The sequence below is a fragment of the Mustela nivalis genome (genome assembly GCF_964662115.1).
Source record: "Mustela nivalis genome assembly, chromosome: 13".
NCBI classification, from domain to species: domain Eukaryota; kingdom Metazoa; phylum Chordata; class Mammalia; order Carnivora; family Mustelidae; genus Mustela; species Mustela nivalis.
The window spans coordinates 57,475,738-57,496,630 of record NC_139032.1 but is presented as its reverse complement, the minus strand read 5'-3'; the positions used below and the strand labels follow the sequence as shown (position 1 = coordinate 57,496,630).

The following is a 20,893-nucleotide window of genomic DNA, read 5'->3' as shown; positions in this document are numbered from 1 at the left end:
CCCCAGAAGCCCCTAAGACATGTCTGCCAGCTTCTGCACCTTCAGATTCTCCCCTCTGGGTCCCGAAGAGGGAGCAGGACTCTTCAGGAGAACTCACGGCACACAAAGCTATGGGGGAGCAGGCATCAGTACTGAAGGCAGTTGGATCACCAAGGCTGCTTCTTGGGAGGTTGGGGTTGTCTGGCCGTCAGGTCTGAAATGTAAGCAGGAGAACACTGGAGTGAGCCAAAGGTATGAGCAGTACTGAGTTTCAGTATGATCAGGGATGGGTCAAAGAGAACAAGGACTTAGTGCTGCAGTGGAATCTGGGCGAGGGACAAAGGTGGAGATTAGAGGACAAGAAGAGTGGCAAGGTGGGGCGCCTGGGTGACTCAGTGGGTTAAGCCTCTGCCTTCAGCTCAGGTCATGATCTCAGGGTGCTGGGATTGAGCCCCACATGGGGCTTTCTGCTCAGTGGGGAGCCTGCTTCCCCCTCTCTCTCTGCCTGCCTCTCTGCCTACTTTTGATCTCTCTCTCTGTGTCAAATAAATAAATAAAATCTTTCAAAAAAAAAAAAAAAAAGAAGAAGAAGACCTGCAAGGTGTTACACAAGAAGAGAAGTAAGCACAAGAGGAGAAGTAGGAAGAGCTAGTAGTGATCCAGGCCAGGACAAGCTGGGTCTGAGAGGAGGGAGGGGAGGGGAGGCAAAGTCACACCTGGATTTCTGCCTCCTCAAGGAATCTTGGCCCTGAGAACAGTGTGCCTCACTGGGTGTGAGGTCAGAGGATGGTCTCTGGCTCTGACATAGTTGAGTTTCATACTCAAGCCAGGTGTCAAACCAACAGATACAGGTTGTTCACTCACAGACTTGGAATCATTTCTGGATGGCTGTCATGCTTTTGGTAGGTCCATCCCATTGGGCACAGGAAGAAACTGGAGAAGTTATGAGGGTGCCTAGGAAAGGGAGGGGGTATCCAAGCTTCTCAGAGGAAAAATCAAATCGTGGCCTGCCACTCAGCGCCCCCAAATAAGATAAAGAATCTCAGCCTCTGGGGGATCACTGGGGGTAGAGTGGGCCTGGAACAGTTGGCTGAAGGGGTCTGGAAATACAAACTGTGGAGTCACACACAAAATGGTTGAGGAAGCATGTGAAGATTGGCAAAATGGTAAGAATGACAGTTGAAATGTGGGATGGATACCAGAGGTTCATAATACTATTATTCTCCTTGGGTATATGTTTGAAAATGTCCATAACAGAAGGTTACAAAAGCTTTAAAACAAAACAAAACAACAACAACAAAGTGTGAATGTATCTGCGCGTGGCGTGTGTAGCCTGCTGATGTGGGTGCCGAAGCAGTTCAATGACCTCTGCGTGTCAGTGCAGATGTGTGCCTTCGCCACCGTGGGCACGGACTGCGCAAGCTGCAGCGTGCATGCGTTTGGGGACAGCGCTTGGGCAGGGCAGCGGGAAAGCTTTTGCTCTGTGCAGGCCCTCCACATTCACCTAGCATCTTGCTGTGTGAGTACCCTCGTGATCACAACCTGCCCAGGCCACTGGTGCTGTAATGTCCGTGTAACCAGATATGTGAGACAGGGCGGCTGTGTGCCTGAACTTGTGACAGGGTATGAACACGGTTATCTGTGTGTGAATGCCAGGCACTGAGTGTGGATTTGGGGGGCACGACTTGGTGTGACGGAGCCCTGGTCCAGAGTCCAGTGGTGTTAGACTCCTCACTCTCCTTTGAACGATCCCCGGCAGCTCTCCAGCGCCCTCTCCGCCCCCGTCTGATAGTACGAAGGGGGAAACACCTGTTGGGGGGCTGGGATCGGCAGAGGCCCCCGGGGCCTCTCCCCGGGCGCCCCCGCCCGCCCTGCCCCTGTCGGGTCCCGCCCCCGCGGCGGCGCCGGCAGAGCCGCTTGTGAGCGCACCGCGGTCAGAAGAGCGCACCGCGGCAGGAGCGCACGGCGGGGGACCCCGCGCAGGGAAGCGAGCGGAGCAAGTGGCTGCCCGAGAGGCGGGCGGAGCAGAGGGAGCGCCGTGGAGACGCCGGGGGCACCGGGCCGCTCCAGGCTGGTGAGTGCGCCGCGGGCCGTGGGAAGCCAGAGAGCGGGCGTCGAGACCCCGCGGTCGTGGTCCCTAGCCCGCCCGGTCCCAGGCTCTGTCCCCACCGCCCTCTGTTCCCGCGCCTCCTCAGTGCTGGTCCTCTGCGTCTCTGCCCCGTCTCTCCGTCTGTTTCCTTGCCTCTGTCTCTGTTTTCCCCTATTTACTGTCTCCCCCTGTTTCCTTCTAATCTCTTCTCTCTCTTCAGTCTCTGTCTCCTTCATGCTGCGTCGCTATTTCCCGGTCCCTCTCAACCACTATCTCACTATTTGTCTCTCCAGCTCTGTCTCTGTCCCTGTCCCTCTCTGGACTGCCTGCCACTCAGGTCTTGTTATTTATCTCTTGCTTCTCTATGTCTCTTACCTTCCCTCTTTACCCAGCATCTCTGTCAATCTCATCTCTCCCCACTTCTGTCTCTCCGTTCTTGTCTTTGCTGGATATCTCTGTCTCTTCCCACCTCGATCTCTCATTGTCTCTCAGTCTCATCTCTATTTCTATTTCTGTACCTCTCCTTTCATTGTCTCTCCCTTGGATCTCTCTTTTGCTCTCGCCTTCTCTCCCCCCTCCCCTCTCCTTCTCTCTGTTTCTTGGTCCTTGTCACCCTCTCTGATCTGCTGTCTCTACCTGTCCTCTGTCAATGTCCCTTTCCATCTCTTTGGGTCTCGTTTCTTGTCTCTCCTGCTCTTTCTACCCATGTCTGTCAATCTCTGGAAAAGCTATTTTTCTGCTTTTTTTCTTGTGGCCCCTTTACACTTCCCGGAATCAGTGACCAGCTCCTCTTGTGCTGGGGGTTGTGGGGGCAGCAGGGCCCAACACTCATAATTCCCACCCCCACAGGCGGCCCTTTCCTCGGGGCCCCGCCTGGTGCCAGCCCCCTCACCAGCGGGGGGACTGCGCCTGGAAGCTGTAATGGAGGCCCTGCAGAGGCAGCAGGCAGCCCGCCTGGCCCAAGGGGTGGGGCCATTGGCCCCCCCACGCTCACTGCCACCACCACTACCTCCTTTGCCTGGCCCCCCGACCCTGCAGGCCCCTGAGGGGGCCTTGGGGGAGGTTGGGACTGAAGAAGAGGAGGATGCTGAAGAGGATGAGGAAGGGGAGGAAGCTGGGGCAGAGGAGGAGGCAGCCGAGGAGAGCCGTCCAGGGACACGGGGCCCCAGCTCACCTTCCAGCCAACCCCCTGGACCTCATCCCCATGAATGGACCTACGAGGAACAGTTCAAGCAGGTAGGACCCCGTCGATGTCAGGCCCTCTCCCCTTTCTCTGGGCAAAGGCAAAACCAGGGGATTTTTAGCCCACCCACCCCCACTGCCCTCTGCAGGATGGAAAGACAGAGACACAGAGACTTGGAGAGAGGGGGAAGACTGAAAGATAGAAAATGACAGGAAGGGAGAAACAGACACCCAGAGACATGGAAAGAAGTGCATAGGCACACACTGAAAGGTGCAGGAGACGCCCAGAAACATGGAGGCATGACAGACTAGAGGCTTTTGGTGAGGCTGGAAGGAAAAGTGGGAGGGGTGAGGAGCTTCAAGAATTCTTTTGAGGGAGTAGGATCTGAGGAATGAGGATTCCAGTGCCAGAACCATCATACCCTACCTTCTCCCACATCAAGTCACAAGGTCATATTCCAGCAACCAGTGGGGGTTTCCTGGGCTGCCTATTTCTGTCTTTCGAAGCAGGCTGGAGGTTGCTAGTTCTCTGGCAAGCTGATAGCCGCCTCATCTCTTCCCTGGTGCACTGCCCTCATCCAAACCTCTCCATGGCCTGAAGTCTGTGTGTGACAGTTCCTAGTCTGTGATGGCCACTACAGCCGCAGAGTGACTAAAGGACTCCTGCACAGCTGGGAATGACAAGATCTTACTCATAGAGCCTTAATTTGAGGTTCTTCCTCTCTGTGGAATGCATCTGGTTGTTATTCTAAGGCACTGCTTCAGGTTGTCACTATGAGGGTATTATGAGGGACTCTGACTCTAGCTGGGTTGTCCTGGTAATGTTACTTGTAGGATGTTGGTCTTGGGTATTTTCCAGAAGTATTCATCTGTGCCTAGTACTCTGTGGCATTAGCGTCAAACTGGAAGAGTTATTCAGAGCTCTGTGGTTCTAGTGACTGTCTCTTCTGGCTATAATTCTGGGAATTATTACTTGGAGAGCATGTGTGTTATTTGTGTGTATCTATCTAATACTTAGGGCTCGGTTCTTATGGGAGCGTAGGTCTAAAGTGGAACTCTAGGGTTTGTTACTTATGGGTGTTTTTTGTTGTTGTTCTGAGAGTTCTTCTTGGGGAATGGAGTGTTACCTATTGGTGTTACTCAGGGACTGTTATTCTGGGTAAATGACTGTTACTCTTGGGATTGTTTGTCCTGGGTGGTATTTGGGAGGTGAAACTGGAGATGAGGCTCCAGGTGACTGGAAATGTGTGGAATGACCTCTGGGCCTTCCAAGTTCTGACCCCAAAGGTCCTGAGTGGTGCAGGGCCATTACCTCTGTGGCAGCCTCTATAGTGGAGAGGTCACTGTCCCTGGTAAGAGACCAGAAGGTGGGCTCAGGGGCCCCACGTTTCAATCCAGGAGCTTCTGAGCATCCACTCTGCCTGAGGAATGGTTTAGAGGTATCTGTGCCCTTCATCCCCAGCCTTGATGCATGGAGATGTGAAAAGCAAGAAGCCTTTGCAGGAATGAGCAAGAGTAAATGAGCGCCTCAGAGACATCTGTCAGTTTCTTCAATGTGATGCACTCTCCTAGCCTGACTTCCTCCCTAGGGCTCTGTGCATGCCCTAGAGGGCAGCTAAACTTCCTCTCAGTCCCCTATTCCCCAGAGGGATTGTTTGAGTTTCCCAGGGCCTGCCTGGCCAATGGAGGGTCTTCTATATTAGAAAAAAGTGCCCCTACCTACCCTCATGGGGAGAGAGAGTCTAATACCAGGAAGTCCATATTTCAGACCCTACTCACCCTTTCAGCTAAGAACCCTTATTCAGAGTATAACCTGAGTTGGGGTCCCAGGGGGAGGGGGGAAGTCAGTGGAGCTGAAAAATGACCTCAGTCCTTCCCCAGCTGTACGAGCTTGATGCAGACCCCAAGAGGAAGGAATTTCTGGATGACCTGTTTAGCTTCATGCAGAAGAGGGGTGAGTGGGATGATGTAAGGGAAGGACCCCTACCTACCAGTTCTGAGGAAGGGAGACCCCAGGGTTTAGTCCCTAGGTTGGGTCCTCTCTGCAGAGGCCTGAGCTTGGCAACACCTATCCTTTGGGCCCTCAATAGCGTCTTTAACCTCTGACCCTGCCCCCCTCCTCCACCCAGGGATTAATTAGTGGCCAGCCCACTGGTAGGTTAATGAGTGTGGGATCAATTGGGAGGGTGGGAGGGGGAACTGGTAGGGGGTTGGCTTGGGGGTGGTTCCCAGGATTGGGGGGCTGGGAATGCCTTGTTCCTCTTTCAGTGGCCCTTTGTCCAGCCTTGTCTCTCCTCAGTTTCCCCTTGCTTTAGGCAGGGGACACCCAATGTGCTCCACAGCAGGAAGGACTGGGCTTAGACTGAAGGAAGGACTTCCCAAGGGGTAGGCTGGGGACCATGTGATTTGAGATTGTGGAGGAGGAGGAATTCCTTTCCAGGATTCTCAGAGCTAGAAGAAAATGCAAGGGTCCAGGAGATCAGGGTGGGCGGCAGTCCATCACTAAGGCTTCTCCCCAGATTCATGGGTCCGAAGACTGACTCATTATCTCTCTCCACAAAGCTAATTAACTCACTCCGAGCTTGGCCTGATAAGCCACTAATTAACTAGCTGCACTGCACCCCCCCTCCCTGCCTTAGTGCAGCTGCTGGTCAAAGTCCCCCAGGCTCCCACTGCAGGCCCAGCATCCCCTTTTGGGATCCTTTATAGCCAGGGAGCATCAGTGGGACCCCAGGTCTTTTTTGCTTCCCAGGGAGGGCCAGTCATTTTGGTCCCAATGTCCCCTCCCTTCCTTTCCTCAAGGTCTGCCTCCGCTGGGGAAGTGGGGTAGGGTCCCAGCATTCCCTCCCATCACCCTCTGGCCGGGAGCTCTGCCTCCCTCCGGTCCCTGCCTCCCTCCGCTCCCTCTGCTGGGGGAGGAGGTCCCGCGGGACCGATAATTTCCCCCCATTAATCAGGCCGCAGCTAATTGTTCGGGTCCAAAGGCGGCGGCGGAAGGGGACGGGATCGGTAAGGAATTAACTGGGGCCCATCGCTCAGCGCAGACAGGCCCCTTTGTCAGGACTGGCCAGCGGGGGCGGCGTGAGCTGCGGAGTTGGTGAGCCGAGCCGGGGGGCCGCTGCTTCTTCCATCAGCCATCCCCCGGTCTCGGGCAGCCATCCTGGGGCCCCTGCTTAGGGGAGTCCAGCTCTTCAGCACTATCAGGAAGTCCTTACTACAGTCTACTCCAGGGGTCTAACCCCGGGGGTCGGCAAACTTAAGGCTACTGGCCAAATCTAGCAGGATAAGAAAGGTTTTTACATTTTTAAATAGTGGGAAAAATTTAAAAGACGAATGACATTTAAGGACATGTGAAATTCGAATTTCAGGGTCTGTAAATAAAGTTTTTATTGCAACACAGCCGGGCCCATTCCTCTATATATTATCTATACCTGCTTTCAATCTATGGCAGAGTGGAGTAGTTGGGACAGAAGAGGTTTGACCCTCAAAGCCTGTAATATTTACCGTCTGGACTTTTACAGAAGTTTGCCGACCCCTGATCTAGCTTCCTGTCCTTCCTGCTACAATGCAGGACTTGGGGGCTCTGTGGACTCTGCCTGGAATCCCACCTCCCTGTCCCTCCCTATTCCCTTTTCTCAGAGGTCTTGCCCTGTACCCTGGCCTCGCCCCCCAGGATGTCCGCAGACAGGATCTCAGTCTTAATGTCCTGACTCTCTGCCCACCTCCCACCAGGGACGCCAGTGAACCGTGTGCCCATCATGGCAAAACAGGTGCTGGACCTGTACGCGCTCTTCCGTCTGGTGACAGCCAAAGGCGGCCTGGTGGAAGTCATCAACCGCAAGGTGTGGCGGGAGGTCACGCGCGGCCTCAGCCTGCCCACCACCATCACGTCGGCAGCCTTCACTCTACGCACCCAGTGAGGCCAGGCGCTGGAAGGCGCGCGCGGGAAGGGGACCACAGGGCGTGGAGGGCCCAGGGGTACTTTCGCAGTGGGCTTGATCAGTTGGGTCTAGCCTCCCACCCACCCTGCCTTGTTCGTCCGTCCCTAGGTACATGAAGTACCTGTACCCCTATGAGTGCGAGACGCGGGCGCTTAGCTCCCCGGGGGAGCTCCAGGCAGCCATCGACAGCAACCGACGCGAGGGCCGTCGTCAGGCTTATACCGCCGCTCCGCTCTACGGCTTAGCTGGGCCTACCCCTCGGGGAACCCCGGGCCACCTCTCGGGTCCCGGCGCCGCCCCGCTGACGCCTACGCCCAGCCCCGGTACAGCCCAGGGCTCCGCCTCAGGCCTGCCGGCCCACGCCTGCGCACAGCTGAGCCCGAGCCCCATTAAGAAAGGTGTGAGGGGAGAGGGGCTGAGGTTTGGGCGTCTCTGAGACCTAGGGGGTGTGCTGAAATATAGAGAACATTAAAATGTGGCGACTCTGAAGTCTGGGAGGCATTGAGGTATGAGGGCAGTAAGGACTGACAGGGCACTGGGGTTTGCCGATCGCTAAGGTTCAGGTGTACTGAGGTTTGGGGTCAATGAAGCCGTGGGAGGTCTGGGGTACAGGTTACTGCGATGTGGGCCTGAAGCTCAGAAAAAGGCCATTTATCCAGAGGAGCTCCATTCCACACCTGTCCAACTTGGGCTCCTGTTTGCATGTAGTTTTTGCCTCCTATGACCTGTATTATTTAATAACTAAGAACAAGAAAAGCCCCCACATTATCTTGGACCAACCTAGGCATATACTGGCCCTTTGGGCACGCCAGCTTCAGAGCCTCAAGGCTGAGACTCTGGATGGGGGGGGGGGGGGGGCAGGGGCGGGGCGGATCACACTTGGTGCTTCAGCTTGGGTAACTTCCTTTGGTCCCAGGCCTGGGAGGTGAACCAAATGCAGAGGCAGAGTTGGTTGGTCCAGAGAGTTGAATGACCTTTCTTCCAGAGGAAAGTGGAATTCCAGCCCCTCGACTGGCACTGCCTGTGGGCCTGGCTTTGGGAACTGCAAGGGAGAAGTTGGCACCAGAGGAGCCACCAGAGAAGAGGGCTGTGCTGATGGGGCACATGGACCCACCTCGACCTGGAGTTCCCTCCAGTTTCCTGCCCCGTGGCAAGGTTCCCCTAAGGGGTGAGGAGGGGTCTGTGCACTGAGGGAGAACATAGGTGTTGGAGGTGGGGCAGAAAGATCCCTCAATAGACAACTGTGTGATTATAGGTGTCCAGCAGAAGTGGAATGGGGGTTGTCTATAACGATGGAGGGGGGAGCTTATAAGTCTGAAGCCTGATTCTCCAAAATGTGACTCCCTGCCCCTCCTGGACAGAAGAGCGGCTGGATGGGCCTCTCAATCTGGCAGGCAGTGGTATCAGCAGTATCAACATGGCACTAGAGATCAACGGGGTGGTCTACACTGGTATGGGTACTGCAGGCTGTCTATACTGGCATGAGGTTAGGGGTATTTGCTCTGGCATGGGGATTTTAGAATTTCTCAGCTAGCATGAGGCTCAGGGATATCCAAACTTGCATGGGTAATGTGGTGGTCAGGGGATTGCTACAATGGCATGGGTTAAAGGGGTGTCTACAATGGCATGGGGTCTAAGGCATGACCTCTCTGGCATGGGTACCATGGGATGTCTGCCTTGTCATGGGCCTGTGTATCAGTGTAAATATTTCTTGTTTACCTGTTTGAGGGTATCTATATTGGCACAGGATCTCCACTGACCTAAGGGGTTTGTCCTCATTGGTTTGTGGCAGGGATATGTGTGTGGTGTTCTAACAATCAGGACATTGACTTTTGTTTTCCTCTTCTGTTTCTGTGCCCACCCCTTCCTGCCTGTGTTTTCCCTCTAACTGTCTCCTCACCCCTTTGTCAGGTGTCCTCTTTGCCCGTCGCCAGCCTGTGCCAGCTTCCCAGGGTCCAACCAACCCTGCACCTCTTCTCCCTACAGGACCCCCTTCCAGCACCTCACCATGAGAACTCCCACTTGGAATTAAGAGTCCCAGCTCCAGTGCTGAGGGGAGGGGAGGAGACATCCCCCACACCTTGATTCTTTCAGGGTGCCCACTCTAGGACCCAGCCCTGGGACATGCCCCCCCCCCCGGCAAGATGCCATGTGGGATTGAAGCCAAAGAGTTTTCTTTCAATGTTACATCTACCTCATTGTAAAGGGAGAGCATCTCCTCCCTGCTTGACCCCAGCAGCATCAGCATCTACCAAAGAGTTCTGCCCCCAGTAACCCCAGTCATCTCCTCATGTGCTTCCCTGTATCAATGTCATCTCTGGGACCCCACTTCTTCAAATCATACCTGCTTCTCTTCAGAAGCCATGTGAAGGGTTACGTTGGGGTGTTGTGAAGGAGTCGTCCCTCAGGTCACATCAGAATAATAAAGCTGCAGTCCCTCCCTCTCCAGTGCCTCCTCTCCTTTTTTCTTTGGGTCTGGGAGTTGAGGCCAGAGGTTCTCAGAGGGGATGAGAGAACAGCAAAGGCCCACGAAAGTAGAGGGGCTGGAGGGGTGCCTGGGTGGCTTAGTAAGTTAAGCCTCTGCCTTTGGCTCAGGTCGTGGTCTCAGGGTCCTGGGATCGAGCCCCCTCATCAGGCCCCCTCTCTCTGCCTGCCTCTCTGCCTACTTGTGATTTGTCAAATAAATAAATAAAATCTTTTTTAAAAAAGGAAGAAGGGGGGCGCCTGGGTGGCTCAGTGGGTTGCACCGCTGCCTTCGGCTCAGGTCATGATCTCAGGGTGCTGGGATCGAGTCCCGCATCGGGCTCTGCTCCGCGGGGAGCCCGCTTCCCTCTGTCTCTCTCTGCCTGCCTCTCCATCTACTTGTGATTTCTCTCTGTCAAATAAATAAATAAATAAAATCTAAAAAAAAAAAAAAAAAAAAAAAAAAAGGAAGAAGGAAGGAAAATAGAGGGGCTGGATTTCATGACTCGGACTGCCTGAGTTCAAATCCTGATTCTACTACTAGAGTGTGGGGTGGCCTTGGGCAAGACATTTAATCGCTTGAACCTCTAAGACTCTTGATTGTGGTATCCCAGGGAGTCCCCTACTGATCTATAGGAAAGGATCAATCCTTTAAAATTAGGTGTATTTATATGGGCAATCTCGGGGAATAGGTTGGGAAACCTCTCCGGTTCCCTGGAATTAGAAGACCGGCCAGACCTTGTCTTGAGGGGAGGGGAGGAGACATCCATGGAAGCTAAGGTAGGGCTTGACAACTTGGCTAGGTAACCGTTGCCTAGGTAACCAGACGGCGTTTGACATCTTTCACCGGCCCAGTCGGTCACTTCCGGCATCAGAGGGCTGAATCGTGACGCCACTTCCCGTATCGTAGTTCACCCACGCACTCGGATTAGCCAATCTTCTCTATTTGGCCGGATGTCCCGCCTTCTGGCTGATCCCCGGCTGAGGCGGGGTGGCAGTAGCTATGGCGGCTGTGACCGATGTGCAGCGGCTACAGGCCCGTGTGGAGGAACTGGAGCGCTGGGTGTATGGGTCGGGCGGGCCGCGCGGCTCGCGGAAGGTGAGCGATCTGTTTTCCAGTGCTCTCTTTTTGGGGCAGAGCAAGAGCGGTCTACTGGCCTGGTCCCTGGGATGGATGCTACCACTCCAGTATCATCTCCCGCAGCCTGGCTTTTGACATAATAAAGGTTCGAAGCCTTCCAGAGTTTATCGGACCCTCGGGGTCCATTTTCATATGGCGTGCACTTCGGGTTACTAGGACCAATTGCAATGGGCTCGGTGTGAACTGTGACTAAGACTCCTCCTCTGTCCTCGCGGACTAGCTTGGGGAGACCTAACACACTCGAGAAAACTGACTAGAGAAAGTATCGTGAAGAGCTGGAGTCCGCAGTGGAAGGGCCGTCACAGAGCGCTGCGTCATTAATTGCTAAATACTGTACAGAAAGAAGGCCATGGGACGCCAGAGGAGGCAGAGCAAAGGTGGATAAGGAAGGCCCCCGGGATGGGAGGCGAGGTCTGAAAGAGCCAGGACTAGGAGGGGAAGAGATTGGGTACCGGGTGTTGAGATATGGACCCGGACTCCTTCACACCAGTGACTGGATTTTGACAACCGTGAAGCTTAGTTCTCTCAATCCCAACCCCCTCATCCCCTTTTTACTATGAGAAGATCTTTTACTGAAGGCGGAGTGTCAGGCATTCCCTGGCGTTAAGTGCATCAGAGGTAATGATGTCTTTTTGTACATTTCCTCTGGAATTAGTTGTCAGTAACAGATTATGCCCCATTTGAGAACTGATTTCTCAAAGCATGTGCTTCAGTTGACATCTATGACACGAAATCGTAATTTTCCTCCTTCCTCTGTAGCTGTTGCTGCTTAGTCCTATTCGCCTCCCCATATATTTGACCCTTGCATATTGGCATTCCTTATCCTGTATTCTAAAATACAAGTTTTAGAAACCTGAGTGAGATCATCCACCTCCTATAGCCTCTCCCTTTGTTTAACACTTTAATATTGGGACTCCACACCCTCTACCCCTAAAGTCTATGTAGGTTTAGCTAGAGAGGTAGGAACCAGGGAATATAATATATAGGATATACTAATGCCCTATGAACGCAATTATAGTTAATTATCTCCCTAATCAGATTTGAAACTTCCCAAGGACTACATGATTATCGTCCCCTTCACACTGAGGATTCCCGGAAGGGGGGGTTGCATCTCCTTTAAGGCAAAAGAAGGGGCCAGCCTACTTTGCTGGGACAAGGAGATTTGGGAGTCTGGGGAAATGAGTGTTTTTTACCCTTTTCAAGCCTTGAGTCAAGAGATGAGTCTTGGAATTAACTTTCAATCCCCTTACAGGTGGCTGATGGCCTAGTCAAGGTACAGGTGGCTTTGGGGAACATTGCCAGCAAGAGGGAGAGAGTAAAGATTCTGTACAAAAAGAGTAAGTGATTCCATAGGGTGCCTGCCTGACCTTCCTATGCCTGTGCTTCGTGGGATGTGGTCCTTGCCCTCCAGGCCAGCAAGGTCACTGGAATTGCCCTATAGGGATAGAATGTGAACATGTTTTCCTGCTGAAATGGTAAAGTGGGGTGTTGTGCTTAAACTCCAAGCCCATGATAGTGTCCTAAATTATGGGGTAAGACCTCTGCCTCAAAGATCCTCTTGGTAGAGTAAGGAGGAGAGATATGGGATTTCCATAGGCAAGGTTCAAAGGCAGGAAAGAAATTAGACCCTGAGAGTCCTATGGTCTAATTTTTTTTTTTTTTTGCCATACCTTATTTTTTTTATCCATGTCTTTTTGCTATGTCAAAGCAAGCAACCTAAAAATTGGAAAAAGCTCTGACTTGTCTTGGTGGTACTAAGGGGCAAGGGAACTTCCACCTTTGTTGAAGATAGGTTAGTGGGAAAGGCGAGGGCCCCAGAATAGTGGAGGCAATTGTGTTCCCAGTTGTAAAGGCTGAGGTTAACCAGGAGGTGGTCAGAGGAGAGAGAAAGGGAGGTGGGGCCTGATGGAGGTCTGCTGATGGGCACTGTGGTTGTCCTCTTCCCACTCAAGGCTCTCCCCAAGGTTGACCACTGATATCCTCCTAATATCCCCTAATATCCTTCATAAGACAGATTCCCCACTCCCCAGCCCCATTCCATTTTCATCTTGCTTCTTTTCTAGTTGAAGACCTGATCAAATATCTGGATCCTGAATACATTGACCGCATTGCCATACCTGATGCCTCTAAGCTGCAGTTCATATTAGCAGGTAGTGCTGGACAATGTGTGCACATGCATCTGGGGATTTTGGTTTGTGGGGGAAGCTGGGCACAGAGATGGCCATCCTGCCAGTCCTTTCATGGATAACAGCTCTGGAATCTGCTGTCTGGAATTCTGGCCTAGCTCTGTGCTGAGGCCTGAGGTCATCCTATAGTCCTCTAGTAGGCTTTGGGTGTGGTATCTTTCTGAGCCAGCTGCAGGCCATAGTGCCAGCAACAGTGGGAACTACTTCAGTGTTCTATCAGTGATCTATCTCTAGCATTTTCCTTCAGAACCTTCCTCACTTCCATTCACTAGACAGGAGAGCTTCTAGGAAAGGGTGGGAGCAGAACATTGCATTTGGGAGAGGCGAGAATATTGGTATGAGTTTCAACATTTTTCTTTCATGTGAGAAAGCACTGGGATTTCATAGTTCTAGACCTGGCAATGTCTGCTACCCAGTTTAGTCAGCCACTCCATGAGGTAGGGCTTGCCAAGTATCTGTGTTTGTTCATTCATTCAAAAGATGTTTAGTGACTGATCATCTGCTGTGATCCAGACCATCCTTGGTGTGAGGTATATGGTGGTGAACCAGGACATCCCTAAACCATTGCCATGGCTCAGGTACCAAGTTCAGGAGAGCTTCTCCTACACCGACTATGGAGTCCAGCCTCTGCATCCCTCCCTGTCCACTGCCTCAGCGTCTGTCCCCTCATACATGAATAGTTACAGTCGAGTCCTCTTCCTGACCCTAGTCTTTCTCTCCATGCCTGTGATCCAGTATCCTCTTCCCCAAACACATCAATATGCTACTTTGTCTACTTTGGAACCTCAGCATCTCCATCTCTCTCCTTGCTAGAGTAAAATCCCAATTCCTTAGCCTGCCATTCAGAGCCTTCTATAGTCTGTGGATCCACCCTCCCATGCAGCTCTGTTTCCTGTGCTCTCCTTGCACCAGTTCAGCCAATTGAATTCTTTTTCCTCTATTAATTGATAAGCATCCTTGCCTCCCAACATTTGACATAATACTCATTTTTTCTTGAATGTGCTTCCTACTCGCTGCAGCCATTGAAATCACCTGTTCCAGATCCAGTTCATATCCTGCTCTTCTCACTGGGCTCTGTTGTTACTGCCCGAGCTCTCCAGAAGCTTGTAATTGTCCCTGCCTCTCAGGGCCACTGAGAAGAACCTGCCTGATAGTCTGGCGCATGTCTCCTCTTTCATACCATCCCAGGAGTCCTTGGGCATGGAGACCCAAGTCTGAAGTACTCGGTCTCCTGTGGTGTCAGAAGGACTTACTGAGTTTGATAATAGGAGGCTAGAGGAAGAGGCCCTAGAGTTAAAACTTTAAGACAGGTGGGATTTGGAGAAACGCTGAGGCTCCTTGGGCTCAAGATGGCTCATACTAGAGGCATCTAGGAGAGGTGGGGGCAGAATAGGGGAATATGCACCTAGAGAAGGGGCAATGGGCAGAGTAGCTGACTCATGCTCCAGGACTCAGCCATCTCCCCTGCCATGTTCTCAGCCCCTCACATAGGAGTAGCAGTGCCCAGGCTTACCTCACTGTCTTGTCTGTTTTTGCCTCAGAGGAGCAGTTTATCTTATCCCAGATTGCACTCCTGGAGCAGGTGGAGGCTTTGGTGCCCATGCTGGACAGCGCTCACATCAAAGGTACCTCTTTGGGGCTGCAGCTCTACTATTCTGCTTGGGGAGGTGGGTAGATGGCCAGGACTTCCCTGTGCCTCAGGTGCCCTGGGTTCAAACTAAGTCTGTTCCTTATCTTTACCCTCATCCTGCTACCTGCATTGGGATTAAAATGGCCAGAGCAGAGTCAGTTTCAGAACCTCAGGCAGTTTGGACCTAAGGACACTAGTTTAAGTCCAGTAGTCCCCAACTCTGGGTATTCCTTCTACCTTCTTCCTCACCCTCTCAGCATCTGTTCTGCATGGTGCTGTGAAGCCCGAGTTCCTGCCAGGCTTGTGAATGTGTGTAAATTCTTCTCACCGCACTTCCCAGAGCAGTCCCTGGGCCTGTTTTTACAGGCAGACAGTGACTTTAATTGAATCCAGATATCCATCTTGTCTGTCTCTGGAGGTATTTTTTCCTAGTTCCCTATCCCCACCCCTGATCAGCTATCTGTTGTGGGTCTGACAGCCTTAAGCTGAGGACCAGCATGGTGGCCAAGGCTCTAGGTGTTGGATTCCAGGTGTCCAGCATAGGAACCTGGCATTCATCTTCAACCCACCCGCAGGATCCCTGTTCCAGGCTGACCTGGTCCCACTGGATTGAGAGCAAAGGGAGAGATCCTATGATAGGCAAAGCTTTCTTTACTTCATCCTGCTTACAGCACTGGGGTGGGGGCATGGGGCAACTCTGGGGACCTCCTCCTTGTTTTCTCCTAGGAGCCTGTATCTTCACCCACTCTGGGTCCTAGAGTAAGACTGGGGTGGGCAGGGAGCCCCGCCACCTTTAGCTGCAGTGGTCGATGAAGCCTGGCGTTTGCTTAGCTTCTCCACTCAATACTCTAATCCTGCTGAAGACCTAATAGACTATTGAGCAGTCCCAGGGGAAAGCACAAGCATCATCAGGCAGTGTGTGTTGTGTTTTACAGCTGTTCCTGAGCATGCTGCCCGCCTGCAGCGCTTGGCCCAGATCCACATCCAGCAGCAGGTATGGGAGGGGAGAGGACTTGAAGGGAAAGTAGAGGTGGTGAGGCTCCTAGTTCCAACCCATGCTACCTGGGGAAGCAGCCTCAGGCTACCCTCATATCAGCTCCAGGGGAAACTGGATTTATCCTTTATTTTCCATCTGTCTTAGGTCTCTTGCCTCTGAGTAGGACTGTTCTGAGACACCAGAAGGTTGATAATGGGAGGTGCCCAAGAATTTCTGGGGATGGTGTGTCCTTGACTATGAGTGGAGGAGCTGTTTTCTATTTTGTTTTGTTTTACCATTCCCAGGCCTTAGATTAATCCTTCAGAGAGGATTCAAACATAGGGGACAGGGAAGGAGGTATATATATGTCTGTAAACTAGCAGGAATATTTCCTTAAATGAGTGGTCCACTCCCCCTTAGGACTGCTGTTAAGGTACCCATCTTGGAGCTTGATTGTGCCTTGCTAGAAATTTGCTCTTTTTGGCTCTGGGGTTAAACACTACCTTTTCTAGGCTTTATGGGGAGTGAGGGCCCCTTATAAGGCGGGAAAGTTAGTGGGAAGTGGGGACTTTATCCAGCTCCTTTGTCATACGTTGGCCCCATAGGACCAGTGTGTGGAGATCACTGAGGAGTCGAAGGCTCTCCTGGAGGAATACAACAAGACTGTATCCTTTCTGCTCGGCCAGGCCCCTAAAAGAATGATGTCCAAAACCCTGTCCTTTTGTTCCATCTCCAGCTCTGGCTGTTTTACCCCATCCTAATGACCCTGCCTATTCCCCTCCTCCCCAATCCTTTGGCAGATGGAAGATATCTCCACTCCCTCATTCAAGCTCTTGTTCTCACCTTGACCTGCCACCAGACGATGCTTCTCTCCAAGCAGTTTGTGCAGTGGGATGAGCTACTTTGCCAGCTAGAGGCCGCCAAGCAAGTGAAGCCAGCAGAGGAATGATGGCTGCTTCCCATTGCTGGGTGGACCAGGACAGCCAGGCTCCAGGGCCATGTGCTAAACTGCCTTTGTAACAGGGCAGAGGCAGCTCTGTATTTACTGGATTCTCAGCCTACCTGCATTCAGGTGGGGCTCTGAGGTCAGAGCTCTAGCTACTTGATGTTTGCTATTTGCACCCTTCCCCCACATCAGTGTCCTATTCCAGTGACAATAAACTATAGAAATCACTGGAGGTATGTGCCAACTTCCTGGTCTATAATGGGAATGATGGTGAAGATGAGGGTGGTAGAGGGCAGAATTGTCAGCCTTGCTAGTGGTTGGACCAGGAGCTATACTCATCCTGGTCTGGCTTTCTGGGGGATGTAGAGCTCTCAGCAGATACTCTCATTTGATTAATATGAGTGGAAGATTTGTTTGTGCATTCATTTATTTCACATTTATCAAGTATCCTGCAAATGTCAGATACCATGCTAGGTGGGGAGGATGTGATCCCTGCCCTGCACACTAGCTGCAGAGATGATCAAGGAAAAGACCCATCCCACCAGTTGGGCACTGGGTCCTTTGGAGCACCGAAGAAAAAGGGATGGGGGAGGCAGCCCTGGAAGGTGATATGCAGGGTATTCCGGAGCTGGGGAGCAGCATGTGCAAAGGCAGGATCCTTGAGGTTTCTCTCTTAGGAGCTTACTTGGTGCTATTAAGCGGGAAGAGGAGCCCAGAATAGGTTTGGTTGCAGGGCTTTGGGCTCTTTGGTGGGCATGGGCTGTTTTTGGAGTGGTGTGGTTGGGGGTGGCTGGGATAGAGACGGAGGGAGCTTGATGGAGCCTAGATGGAGATTGGTGCCTCACTCCAACAAGTGTTTGCTGCCCCCTTGTGGTCTCAGGGAGCGCTGTGGTCCCAAACCGCTTTAGAGCTGCCTGCCCGCCCGCCACCCCACCTGCATCGTTTCGCTAGCATCTCAAATTCAGCATGTTCTAAGATGGAAACTTGGGAGTCATCCTAGATTTTAACCTTCTTCTCAGTACAGTCACCAACGCACCAAACCTACCTCCTATTATCTCCCAACTTAATCTACTTTTCTCTATTCCAACTGCTATTTGTTTCATTCTCTTAAATCATTTAACAAATATTTGAGCTTCTACTATGCGCTAGGCACCATACGAGTCTCCGTGGGCACGCCCCCGGCACCCCGCCGACTGTTCACCCGAGGTTGCAGACCAGTTTCCCCGCTCCCACCCCCTGCCAGAGTGAGCTGTGCACACAAACTGGTTTGACTGGCCCCTGATGAAAAGCCACCGTGGCTCGCCATGCCCACAGGATGAGGTCGAAGCTCAGAACTCGGTGACCAACGCTCTCCCCCCGCAGCAGCAGCCACTTCAAACGGAACCTCTTGCCCCGTCAAGTGAAACCCACTGCTTCGCCTTCGCTATTGCAGGCGTTCTACTGGTGACGCCCCCCGGCCATCTTCTCAGGGCCGGATCCTCCCCATTTTTGGGACGCGAGTCTCTGATGGTGGCTCCTCTCCGCGGGGCTCTTCTGCGCCCCGGTAGGGGTGCCCCTTCCCCAGGGCGTAACAGCGGAGACTGCCCGTATGTTCATGGTCTCAGGTTGCCCTGGCTCAGCTCACTCCTAGACGTCCAGGCCATACTCGGTTTTACCGCTGAGGCACAGCGGGCTACGGCTGGGTAGGTCACGGCCCCGCAGGCCCCGCCTCTACCCGGCGTGCGCGGCCCCGCGGCTTCGGCGCGCTCCCGGCGTGCGCGCCATCTTGGCTCCATATCGAATCGGAGGTGTGCGCAGCCGTGGCGGTGAGAGCTGGAGCGAGGCGGGTTTGGGGTCGGTGGTACGGGTGTCTGGATGTACAGGGAGGAGAGCTGAGGCAGGCTCCTTGGTGTCTGAGGCATGCTGGACTTTGGGCCGCTCGTGGCGGTGGAGGGGGCCGTGCTGTGGACCCCGCTCTAGGAGTAGCCCACGCAGCGCTCCGCGTCAAGCCTCTGAGTTTCTGAGTGACCTGGGTTGGGAGCATCAACACTGGGAATCTCAGGGTGAGAGGTGCTCGGCCCTATTCTTAGGATTCCGGAATGGGGGGAGGGGTTCAGTTCTGTTTGAGGAGCATGTTGGAGGAGGGTTCTTTGCTCTTGCCAGGCAGCTTGGAGTGTAGGAACTTCTGCGAGCGGAGTGAGGGGTCCTTGGCCCTATCTTAAGGAGCTGTGGGTGAGGGGCGCTTAGTCTTGTTTTCAAAAGTCTACGGCAGGGTTGTAACCGGGGCACAGGGACGCAAAAGCACCTGGCTCTGGGGGTCCCCAACAGAACAGATTCTGCCACTCCCGGCTGACAAAATCCAAAGGCAGAGAGATGAGTGTTGATAAAACAAGAAAGGACTTTTATTTCAGTGGATCCAGCACTGAGAAGACAGCGGACTCAGTGCTGTCTCAAAAACTCAAAAACTGTCTTCAAATTGCTGACAGTGCTTCTGTGTTTATACAAGGAGAACGTGGGGCAACGGTCAGTCTGTAGGTGCAATGGGCAGTAAAAGGCAGGTCCATCATTGTCTTGAGACCAATGAGGGTCTTGCTGGCCTTTAACACAGTCCTTACTGCTTGAGGGGTAGTTTTGGTTCGCATCAGGGGATGCTTTGCTTGCAGGGTCTTCTTTTTGCCTGAGTTAAAAGATAGCTAAAGGGGTGCATTGCTGGCTCAGTAAAGCATGCAACTCTTGATCTTGGGGGTTGTAGGTTGGAGCCCCACGTTGGGTGTAGAGCTTTAAAAAAAAAAAAAAGGATGGAAGAAAGATAAACTGGAAAGAACTTTATTAGAAAGTACAGGTTGAGGTAAAAATGGAGGTACTTGAAGTCCATGTTCAAGGGCACAGCCCTGTCCCAAGGAGCTCAAGGTGAAGGAGGCTCAGTCCCAGTCCTAGGGAGCTTAGGATGAGGGGGCTTGGCCTATCCTAAAGAGACCAGTTTTTGATGAATTTGGCCCTGTGTCAGGGACTGCACGGTGGAGGGAGGCTTATGGCTATGTCCAGAAGAATGGGACATTTGGGATACTGCCCTTTCCCAGGATAAAGTAGGCATGGCACCTGTGCTGAGAAGCCAGGGATGAGGGGATACAGTCCTGTTCCTGGGAAGTCTGGGTTGAGGAGCGGGACCATTTCCTGGAGAGCTGGGGTTAGAGGATGGCTTGGGGCGTATTGCCCAGCATTCATCTGATACTTCCCTGCAGTGGACCGTGAAATTCAGACACAACAACAAGAGGAATGGAGCACTACCGAAAAGCTGGCTCTGTGGAACTCCCAGCACCTTCTCCGATGCCGCGGCTACCTCCTGATACCCTGGAGATGCGGGTCCGAGATGGCAGCAAAATCCGCAACCTACTAGGGCTGGCACTGGGTCGATTGGAGGGTGGTGGTGCACGGCATGTGGTGTTCTCAGGTTCTGGTCGGGCTGCAGGGAAGGCAGTCAGCTGTGCTGAGATTGTCAAGCGGCGTGTACCAGGCCTGCACCAGCTTACCAAGCTGCGCTTCCTGCAGACCGAGGACAGCTGGGTGCCAGTCTCACCTGACACAGGCCTGGATCCCCTCACGGTACGCCGCCATGTACCTGCAGTGTGGGTACTGCTCAGCCGGGACCCCTTGGACCCCAATGAGTGTGGCTACCAGCCTCCAGGAGCACCCCCTGGCCTGGGCCCCACATCAACCTCCAGCTGTGGTCCACGACCCCGAAGAAGGGTTCGAGACACCTGGTCCTGAAGATGTGCCAAGCAAGCTGTTTTCCACGCATGAATGTCTAGGATGGCTTTGCCTCCTCAGGAAAGCCTCTTGTAACTGTTCAACATCCCCAACAAGACTTGAATTCACAGAAATGGGCCTCCCTGTCCTGCTTCCCCTTCTTTCTGGGGTGTGAAATGGGACTGCTACGAAGAGTTAAAAGGTGTGCAGTCTCAGCTGGGGTTTACTTGGCATTCTACCTACTGTGCCTCTGTCCTTTCTTCTGACAGAGATCCAGGGAGTGGGTTAGGAAATAAACGTTCTGCCCATTTGTTTGATGAGCCTCTGCTTGACCTGCTTTGTGGAGGTGGGAATAAAGGAGGGGGAGTCCCTGTACCCTTCCATCCCACCCCTAGTTTAGGGACATTTTTCTTTTGCAGCATTTTTTTCATTGTAGTGATTTACAATGTAGTGATTAAGGTCATGGTCTCAAGTACTGACTACCTGGATTTGAATCCTAGTTCTGCCATTTGCTAGTAAGTTACTGCTTTGTGAACTTGGGTAAGTAGTACTTTGAGCCTTAGTGATCCCATCCATAACACAGGATATATGTGGGTTTTACCTCATAAGGTTGTTATGAGGATTAAATGTAGAA

General features: G+C 52.8%; 3 protein-coding genes across 7 annotated transcripts; all 3 read left to right on the top strand.

Annotated features, from left to right (window-relative positions):
- Positions 1-1,888: 1,888 nt before the first annotated feature.
- On the top strand, positions 1,889-9,634 carry ARID3C (AT-rich interaction domain 3C). Of its 3 annotated transcripts, XM_082694649.1 has the most exons (8): positions 1,991-2,053; positions 2,918-3,304; positions 5,132-5,204; positions 6,983-7,166; positions 7,300-7,589; positions 8,177-8,359; positions 8,553-8,642; positions 9,103-9,334. In XM_082694649.1, the coding sequence occupies exons 2-8, from the start codon at positions 2,990-2,992 to the stop codon at positions 9,201-9,203; spliced, it is 1,236 nt and encodes a 411-aa protein (XP_082550775.1). In that variant the 5' UTR covers positions 1,991-2,053; positions 2,918-2,989; the 3' UTR covers positions 9,204-9,334. The 3 variants fall into 3 exon arrangements, with proteins under 3 accessions (XP_082550777.1, XP_082550775.1, XP_082550776.1); XM_082694651.1 differs by lacking the exon at positions 8,553-8,642 and having other exon boundaries at positions 1,889-2,053; positions 9,103-9,634; XM_082694650.1 differs by lacking the exon at positions 1,991-2,053 and having other exon boundaries at positions 2,895-3,304; positions 8,556-8,642.
- A 929-nt stretch (positions 9,635-10,563) lies between these two features.
- DCTN3 (dynactin subunit 3) lies at positions 10,564-16,765 on the top strand. 2 transcript variants are annotated; one of them, XM_082694647.1, is made up of 7 exons: positions 10,564-10,753; positions 12,048-12,132; positions 12,859-12,945; positions 14,523-14,606; positions 15,547-15,605; positions 16,193-16,252; positions 16,447-16,765. In XM_082694647.1, exons 1-7 carry the CDS (start codon positions 10,658-10,660, stop codon positions 16,534-16,536), a joined length of 561 nt encoding a protein of 186 aa, XP_082550773.1. In that variant the 5' UTR covers positions 10,564-10,657; the 3' UTR covers positions 16,537-16,765. The 2 variants fall into 2 exon arrangements, with proteins under 2 accessions (XP_082550773.1, XP_082550774.1); XM_082694648.1 differs by lacking the exon at positions 12,859-12,945.
- Positions 16,766-18,228: 1,463 nt separating this feature from the next.
- RPP25L (ribonuclease P/MRP subunit p25 like) lies at positions 18,229-20,576 on the top strand. Of its 2 annotated transcripts, none has more exons than XM_082694643.1 (2): positions 18,229-18,338; positions 19,755-20,576. In XM_082694643.1, exon 2 carries the CDS (start codon positions 19,789-19,791, stop codon positions 20,278-20,280), a length of 492 nt encoding a protein of 163 aa, XP_082550769.1. In that variant the 5' UTR covers positions 18,229-18,338; positions 19,755-19,788; the 3' UTR covers positions 20,281-20,576. The 2 variants fall into 2 exon arrangements, with proteins under 2 accessions (XP_082550769.1, XP_082550770.1); XM_082694644.1 differs by having other exon boundaries at positions 18,285-18,575.
- The last annotated feature ends 317 nt before the right edge of the window (positions 20,577-20,893 follow it).